This window comes from Chrysochloris asiatica, unplaced genomic scaffold, assembly GCF_000296735.1.
Source record: "Chrysochloris asiatica unplaced genomic scaffold, ChrAsi1.0 scaffold00128, whole genome shotgun sequence".
Taxonomy (NCBI): Eukaryota; Metazoa; Chordata; class Mammalia; order Afrosoricida; family Chrysochloridae; genus Chrysochloris; species Chrysochloris asiatica.
In genome coordinates, this window is record NW_006408646.1 from 9,671,103 (window position 1) to 9,680,665 (window position 9,563).

General features: G+C 38.0%; 1 protein-coding gene across 1 annotated transcript in view; it reads right to left on the reverse strand.

The window, feature by feature from the left end:
- The window catches only part of LOC102822219 (low affinity sodium-glucose cotransporter-like), an 83,063-nt gene that overhangs the window by 65,880 nt on the left and 7,620 nt on the right, over window positions 1–9,563 (reverse strand). The window contains exons 5-6 of the mRNA XM_006869291.1: window positions 8,829–8,933; window positions 6,873–6,978 (exon numbers count right to left, since the gene is read on the reverse strand). Coding sequence (XP_006869353.1) covers window positions 6,873–6,978; window positions 8,829–8,933 — 211 coding nt within the window. The remainder of the gene's footprint in view (window positions 1–6,872; window positions 6,979–8,828; window positions 8,934–9,563) is intronic.

Below are 9,563 nucleotides of genomic sequence, written 5' to 3' on the forward strand. Positions count from 1 at the left end.
TGTGTGGATATTATTCTATCACAGACAGCATTATACTTCAAGACAGACCTTGAAATGTTCTTTTTGGCAATGAATGTGATGTCATATCTCTTTAATCTGTCATTCTTAGCATTGTAAATCATATGACTGTCTGATTCAAAAAGGCCAATCCCAGTCCATTTCAGCTCACTAATGCCTAAGATATAGATCTTTATGCATTACATTTCATTTTTGACGACTTCTAATCCAGTCATTTCCAGAGATAGCATATGATCAAGAGCCAGTGGTACTGAAACTGCATTGAAGGCATTGGCAAAAAACACGACTCCATGAATACAAATAGAAATATTTTGATGAACTAATGAAGGCTTAGGTTTGCTCACTCATCTATACTAATAAAATTTGAAGACAGCTACCTGGCCAACTGATTGGAAGAGATCCATATTTCTGCCCTTTCCAAAGAGAGATGTACCAATGGAATGTAGAAATCATCCAACAATATCATTAATATCACATGAAAGTAAAATTTTCATGAAGATAATTAAAAAATGGTTGAAACAGTATATTGACAAAGAATTGCCAGAAATTCAATCCAGATTCAGAAGAGGATGTGCAACTAGGGATATCATTGTTTATGTCAGATGGATCTGGGATGAAAGCAGAGAATACCAGAAAAATGTTTACTTGTGCTTTATTGACTATTCGAAGACATCCCACTTTGAATAGTCATGGTCAAAGGTCCATGTGTGGATCATGACAAGCTGTGATAACATTGCAAAGAATGAGAATTACAGAACACTTAGTTGTACTCATGAGAAACCTGTACATAAACCAAGAGGCAGGTTTTAGAGCAGGACAAGGGGATACCAGATGGTTTAAAATCAGGAAAGGTGTGCACCAGGGTTGTATCCTTCCACCATACTTATTCAATCTGTATGCTGAGCAAATAATCTGAGAAACTGGATTATATGAAGAAAAATGTGGCATCAAGATTGGAGGACTCACTAACAACCTGCAATATGCTGATGGTACAACCTTGCTGGAAGTGAAGAAGACTTAAAATGCTTACTGATGAAGGTTAGACTTACCAGCTTCAGTACAGATCGCACCTCATTGTAAAGAAAACAAAAATCCTCACATGAACCAATAAGTAGCATCATGATAAATGGAGAAAAGATTGACGTGGTCAAAAATTTCATTTTGCTCTGAACCTCAGTGGAAGCAGCAGTCAAGAAATCAAGTAATTATTGCATTAAGCAAATCTGCTGCAAAAAGCATTTGTTCAGTAGCAAAGATGTCAGTTTGAGGACTAAGGTATACCTGACCCAACCCATGGCACTTTCAGGTGTCTCATACACATGTGAAAGTTGGACAATGAATAAGGAAGACTGGAGAAGAATTGATGCATTTGAACTATGGTGTTGGAGAGGAATATCCCAAATACCATGGACTTCCAGAAGACCAAACAAATCTGTGTTGGGAGAAGTAGAACCAGAATGCTCCTTAGAAGCCAGGATGGCATAACTGTCTCATACTTTGAATATATTATCAGGAGGGACAAGTCCCTAACAACAACAACAACATTATTGTCATAGAACAGCTTTATATTATTTTGATATTTTTGAATTTATTGAGTCTTCCTTTGTAGTAGAAAATATGGTGTGCTTTGGTGAAGGATCCGTGTACATCAGAGAAGAATATATACTGTGTTGTTATTGGGTCGTGTTCTGTATATGTTTATGAGGACAAGTTTTTTTCATTGTGTTATTTAGATCTGTATCTTTATTTAATTTCTAGTTGTTCTGTCTGTCATCAAAAGTGGTATGTTAAAGTCTCCTACTATTATCATAGAATTGTCTATTTCTCTTTTTAATTCTTTGTTTTATATATTTTGGAGTTATCATTGAGTGTATAAATCTTTAGTATTATTATGTCTTGGTGAACTGACCCTTTCATCATTGTATAATGACCTTGTTTGTCTGTTCTAATGGATTTTGACTTAAGGTGTATTTTATTAGAGATTATTAATGGATTCCATATCTCTTTTTGTTACTGTTTGATTCAGATATTTTTTTCCCATCCTTTGATTTTTTAACCTGCTTATATCTTTGAGTCTCTATTAAGGCAACATATTGAAAGACCACTTTAAAAAAAAAAAATTCCATTCTGCCATGGCGCATTTAATCCATTTATATTTAGTGTGATTATGGTAGGTATGAAATTACTGCTGCCATTTTGTTATACATTCCGTTTGTATGTGTGATGTCAATGCTGTTTTTGGTCTGCTTAATTTTCTGTGCCTTTTTTTGTATATGGATTTTCTTTTTGTGTTCTTTGATGTTGTTGCTTTTTGTGTTTACTTTTTAAATCTTCTTTATTTTTGTGGGCAGATTTTTAAATTTTCTTTGTGATCAATATGAACTTTATCTTTATCTTCCTAAGTTTAAAACAGTCAGTTACAAGTTGGTACTGCCTCCATATGAAATGACACTGCATATTCTCTCTTTTTGTTTTGAACTTGTCATCACTTACAGCTTAACATCTCTGGTTTCCTGTTATCAGTTTTGCAGTTGTATTTTACTTTTATGAAGTCTTTATCTGGGGTTGTTTCTGGGTGAAGCAGTTGTATGTTTTTATCACAGGCTGTTGTCTGATGCTGTTGGTTCTCTGTCCAAAGAACTTCATTTAAGATTTTTTTGGTAAGGCTGGTCTGATTTTTATAAATTCTTTTAATTTTTATTTAATGGTCTAGTTTTGCCATCATTTTTGAAAGACAGTTTTACTGATTGTATAGTCCTTGGGTGGAAGTTCTTTGCTTTCAGAATTGTAAATGCCATCCTGTTACTTTTTTGCCTCCATGGTTCTGACAAGAAATCAATATTCTTTGTAAGTCATATTTTGTTTTATGTAATCTGGTCTCAGAATTATTGCTTTATCTTTGGTTTTTGAAAGTTTGATTATTTGTTTTGGTGATTTTCTTTTGGACTCTATCCCTTATAGAGTTCATTGAACTTCTTAGAAATAAACCTTCTCATCTTTCATGATATTTAGGAATTTTTCTGCCAATATATCTTCAAACATTTACTTTGTACTTTCCCCCTTCCCTCACTTTTGGAGTTCCTATTATGCACAAATCATTCTTCTTGATGGTATCCAACATAACTGAGACTTACTTTGTTTTCCTTCATTATTTTTTTCTGATTATTTCTCAAGGGTTTTGTGCTTATTTTCCTGACCCTTTCTTTCACTGTTTTAATTCTACTTCTGTGTTCTTCTATTGAGTTATCTATTTCTAATTTTTTTTTGTTTTGTTAATCTTACAGATTTCTAGTTGCTTGCAGTACAGTGCTTATCCTACAGAGCCACCACTCTCCATATGTATATATGGAACCCACTAGCTACTCCATAGAAGAAAGATGAGCTTTCTGTTCCTGCAAAGATGTATAGCCTCAGAAACCCTATACAAGGTGGCTGAGTTGGAACTCACTTGATAGCAATTAACAACAGCACACACACACATACACACACACACAGAAGTCCTTATGTGGTGCTGTAGGATTAACACTGTACTACTAACTGCAAGGTTGGCAGTTCAAATGTACCAGTCGGACACCCTATACAGGGTTACTATGAGTCAAAACAACTTGATGGCACTTAACAACAGGAACATAGATCATAGATTGGCTGGTATGACATCTATGATCCATAAATCTCCTTATTTTCTGTTTTCATTGTTTTCCTTCTCTTCAATGTTTGATATAATTCTTTCTCCTTGTTTGTTGTTTAGCATTTGCTTTGAAGTGTTGTCGAATCAGTTCCAAGGCTTTTAAATCTTTGCAGAAGCAGAAAGCCTCATCTTTCTTCTACGGAGTCACTGGTGGGCTGGAACTGCCAATCTTGTGGTTAACAGGTCAGTGCTCATCCCATGAAGCCACTGCATTCCCATGTGGCACTGTGGGTTAATGTGCTGGACTGCAAAGTTGGTTTGAACCACAAGGTTGGCAGTTCAAGCTCACCAGCTTCTCCTTGGAAATCCTATACAGGGTTGCTATAGGTTAGAACCAACTTGATGGCACTAAAAGTAACATTTATATATGTACACACACACACACACACACACACACACACATATATATCTATATTACCATCAACCTTCTAACTGCATGGTTGGTTGTTTAAACACACCAGCTGCTCTTTAGAAACCTTATATAGCAACCCATATGGCACTTAATAACAACAGTATGTATACATTTTTAGGAACTTTGTTTCTTCTCTCTTTCTTTAGAATGCCTTCCTTCCTTTGCAATATTTTAATTGTATTATGGTACTGATCTCTGTGGGCTTGAGTAGTGTTGGTTGACTGGGTGTGATTTTCTCCCTGTAGTGGGTATGGTGGATCACATCCATGTGAGAGGTCTCTGTGGTTAGGCGAATATGTCTTCTCTTACAGTCTTGACTAGAGGTGGGAGAGCAAGTTCTTTTCAGGTGACAAGTGTTGAATGGCCAGGGTCCCTTCACAACCCTTGTGGGACTATGGATCCTTACAAGTTGGTGCTAGCATTAGTGTGTCCTCTGGAGGTCAGGGCATGGGGTCTTCATAGCTTCTGTAAGAAGGTGTTAGCCAAATGGGAGGATAGGCTCTATATACATGCACAAACTGGCATCTCAGTAGGTATTGGGGAACAAAGGAGTTTCAGTGCACATTCAGTTTCATTCAGTGTTCTGTCTTTTCAGTGTTGATCTAATTCTTCCTCCTTGTTTGTTGCTTGGCATTCCAAATTAGTCTTTTTCCTTTTGTTTCTTGTTCTTTGCTGTAGGGGAATGATATATCTGATTAAGCAGCCTTGTACATATTTTTTGATCTACCCTTGCATATCTTTTTTGGTTGAGTACTAGGTATAGTAGTCAACTTGTATTTTGCTACAATGTTATATCAAAACAAATACCTAAACTTCTCTTTAAGATCTACACACACTAGTCACGTACAGTCAGGAAGATATTTCCTTTATTAGAGTGTCATAGGGAAGCAAAAAAGTATCCTTAAGACACAAATTCATACCTCCATCTCTCAATTACCCTGAAACATATGCTCACTGCATGAAAATGGCTTAAGAACTATCTTGATTACTCATTTTTTTTTTTTTTCCCTACAGAGCAGGTATCATTTAACTTGCATGATTTAATATTAATGGGACACTACTGCAAGGTACCTGGTCTGTAAGAAACTGCTTGGATGACTGCTCCTCACAACCAACCCACTGCTCTACTTCATTTCATTATCCCTGGCTCTGCCACTTAGAGCCCACCACCATGCCTCGGCGTACTTAACTCATTGGGCACCTCCTTGCGCTATCCAGTCTCATGTATGTGTTGCTCTGTCTCCATAACCTTCCATGTGTATTATCTGCTGGATTCCTATTTGTCAATCTGGATACTCAATACACAGCTGAAGTAGATCACCATTTCCCCATCGATAGTACTTTCATTGTTATCTTTGATCACGGTAGTTAATAATAGTAGTTAGGTACCATCGAGCCGGTACTTGTCACCTCAGTAACTGGGTTGATTGTTGTTGTTAGATGCCATCTAGTTAGCACTGACCCATAGTAACCCTATGCACAACAGAATGAAATACTGCCCGATTCTGGGTCAACCTCACAATTGTTTCTAAGCTTGAGCCCATTGCTGCTGCCACTCTGCCAATCCACCTTATTGGGGGTCTTCCTCCTTTTCTCTGACCATCCACTTTACCTTCTCCATTGACTGGTCCTTCTTGATAATATGTGCAAAGTATGAGAGATGAAGTCTGGCCACCCTGGCTTTCAAGGAGCACTCTGACTGTACTTCTTCCAAATACAGATCTGTTTGTTCTTTTAGCAGTCCATGGTACTTTTACTATTCTCCCTCAGCACGATACCTCAAATGCATCAATTCCTCTATGTTGTTCCTTATTCACTGTTCAATTTTCGCATGCTTATGACATTACTGAAAATACCATGACTTGGGTCAGGCACACCTTAGTCCTCAAACTTACATCTTTGCTCTTCAATACTTTAAAGATCTCATATGCAGCATGAGTACTGAGTACTTTAAAGACCTCTTATCCATGAGTATTGATGGTTGTTCCAAGCAAAATGAAGAAGTCTGACAACTACAGTCCTTTCTCCACTTATATGGATGCTGTTTACTGGTGCAGTGGTGAGGATTTTGTTTTCTTTACATTGAGGTACAACCCATACTGAAGGCTGTGGTCTTTGATCTTCATCAGTAAGTATTATAAGTCCTCTTCACTTTCAGCAAGCAAGGTTGTGTCATCTGCATATCGCAGGTTGTTAATGAGTCATCCTCCAATCCTGATACCACATTTTCCTTCATATAACCCAGTTTCTCAGATTATTTGCTCAGTATACAGGTTGAATAAATATGGTGAAAGAACACAACCCTGGTGCAGATCTTTCCTAATTTTAAACCATTCAGTGTTTCCTTGTTCTGTTCAAACAGCTGCCTCTTGGTTTATGTACAGGTTCTCATGAGCACAATTAAGTGTTCCGGAATACTCATACTTCACAATGTTGCCTATAGCTTGTTATGATCCACACAATCAAAAGGCTTTCTGTAGTCAATAAAGCACAGGTAAATATACTTCTGGAATCCTCTGCTTTTAGCCAAGATCCATCTGACATGCTATAATCAAGGTACTCATATTGCATACTGAAGATAGTTTTTTCTTGGCTCTGGTTGTGTTTCTGGGCCTGTATTTGATTGACTCTTGCAGTGGTAATAGAATGGTGTCTATATCTTGGTGGCAACAAGGCTAATGCTGATGTTCTAATTGAAAGTTGGAGTGGGGTAAGCAGAAGGCAGAGTGTGAAATAAACTTTCAGTGGACTTACCAGTGATGGTGTAAACAGCAGTGATAGCCAAAAGGATGACAATTGCCAAGTAAAGGTCCAATCCCAAGGCCAGCTTGATGAATATGGCTCCAGAAAATATGTCTGACTGGAAAGGAACAATTAGAATGGAAAAGAAACATGAGGTTTCTCTGCTCCAATATCTTCTCTTTTATTTTCCTAGTTGACTTCTACTGAGTCTTCGAAACTCATTTGGATGTTCCTCAAACAATAGCTTTCATAGAGTGCCAATCATTACTCTCATTCTTCTATGCACCCATAACACTTTCTTCAAAAGTGTGTAGACTTATATGGAAGACATGTTCAGAAACAATAGTTTCACATTTTGGTATTTTTGTTTAATAAACATTTCTGTGATTTTGTAGCAATATTTTTTGACTTATCCTCATAGATGATTGAAACTAACCAGTGAACAAGATGATCTTCTCTAAGCCTGGGGTAGGGGAAGATTATAAAAATAGTCCTAATTCCCCACAATTAGTTGTTTAATAAGTAACCACAGCTGAATCTATTATCAGATTGTAAAAGTACACAAAAGGTCATGGCTCTGATTAATGGCTATTAATATCACTTAAAACATCCTTGGAGGGAAGAATGGACTCCTGCCAGCTGAAAATCTGCATCACACACAGTCCTGATGTTCACTGCTGCCCTTTCTTCATTCCCAGCTGTGCAAAGTTCTGACCCCTTCCCCTAGCCTCTCCTCACCACCTAGAACTCTCCATCCCAGGGAGTTGCATCCTTTGGGGCCTTTTTGGTCTGTTATTCTGCCTCAGTACCTTGTTCATGGTCTTTAGAATCATATAGAGTTGGAGGAGGACTAGGAGATTAATGAGTTCAAACTATTTGTGGAACAAGGACCCAGCACATATGGGCATCTTTGCTTCCATCTGCATCTCCTAAACTGTCATAGCCTGGGGATTTGTCTAATGCCTCCTCCATGAAGAGGGTGACCCTTTCTGTATTCCACTAAGCAGGATCAACTCTCTTCACTGAGTGTCCATAGCACTTGTCCACACATACTGTATTTCAGCTCACATTTTCACATATTGTCATAAGAAGCTAATTATTTTGTGTATATGATTCTGGTGAACTCCAAACACACAGGAATCTTTGTTACCATTAACATGGAGCTCGATAGCAAACAGTAAGTGGTGAAAAATGTCCACATTGCATTAGGAAGACTTTTGCTATCTAATCTAAACAGTTGGCTTATTTCCAGTGGTGAATCACCTTAACACAAGAGTAGTAATGAGGGTCAACTTCTATAATGAACACTGGAACAACTGCCTGGACTGGAAACTTCCAGATTATTTAATTAGTCACTCATGGAGGAGAAGCAAACGATTTACTCTTTCTTTGTTTTCTACACATGCTGCTGAATCTTCTATTTTTTTTTTTTAATTCCACCCTGATTATCTCATAGGAATGTAATCTTTTTAACAATTTCCTAATTATTGCACGTTCTCATTTGCATGGGTAATCTTATATGAAATAGAGTAAGTTTAAGAAAATTCAGTGTAGAGCATGCAAAACACTTTTCTTTGGGTTCATGAGTCAGATAAAGAAGATACTGTGTAGTAGAAAGACAGGATCCCAGAGAACTCTTCCTCTTTTCCATTATTAAACAATTGTGTTACTTCAACGAGTCATTTTGCTCTTTCTGTAGATCCATATATATTTTTTCATATCCTTAATGAAAAGGTGAACTTACACTCTGAAGGTTCTCATAACTTAAAAGTCTAATAGTCTATGAATGCAGATTCTCTTTAAGTTCCTGTTTGTGCACAAAGACTTGGTAGATTTATTAAGATACCCACATATCTCCAGCTGTAAAGACAGTCAGTAGTCTCTTCAACTGGTTCTCTGATCTCAGCACTCTATCCATAAAGGCAATCAATTACTCAAAAACAAATTACCAGGAGGCTATGAACTCACTGAGATTCTCAAGGCCACACAGATAAACAGGGACAGAACGGAGAGGTAGATCTGGAGTCGCTTCCCACCAAAGCGCTTCTTCAGATATTCTGGCATGGTCATCACCTGCAGAGACAGACACAAACAGGGATTCATTGCAGAACTCAGTACACTTGGGTCCTTCAACAATTACTAAGTACTGGTGTGGTGCTGTGGGTTAATGCACTGGACTGCAAAGTTGGTTTGAACCACAAGATCGGCAGTGCAAGCTCACCAGCTGCTCCTCAGAAACCCCTATACAGGCTTGCTATGGGCTGGAACTGACTCAACAGTGACAGCATTTAACAACAACAAGTGCTTAAGCAGTATGCATGGCAATTTGGGAATACAGATGTGAGAAAGGAATCATCCCTTGAGAGAGCAGCAAAGCACAGGAGTTGAAGTCAAAGAATCCTTTGATCTTGGCTTAACTCTGACATTTACAGTTTCATTAGAATCCTGTCCATTGCTCCACCTAGTCTCCGTAACCAACATCCACACTTGTTCACAGGCACAACTCTGAGGCACACTGGGAGCTCAAACAACTTTGAAGAGAAGTACTTCCATATGGATAACTTTAGCCCAGATCTCCCTCCTGACCAACCTGCAAATCTCAGTTGCCCATTGCCTAATAGACACGCTGAGTCCTGGTGTGGTGCTGTGGATTAATGCAAAGCCAAGGAGCTCTGGTAGCGTAGTGGTTACGAATCGGGCTGC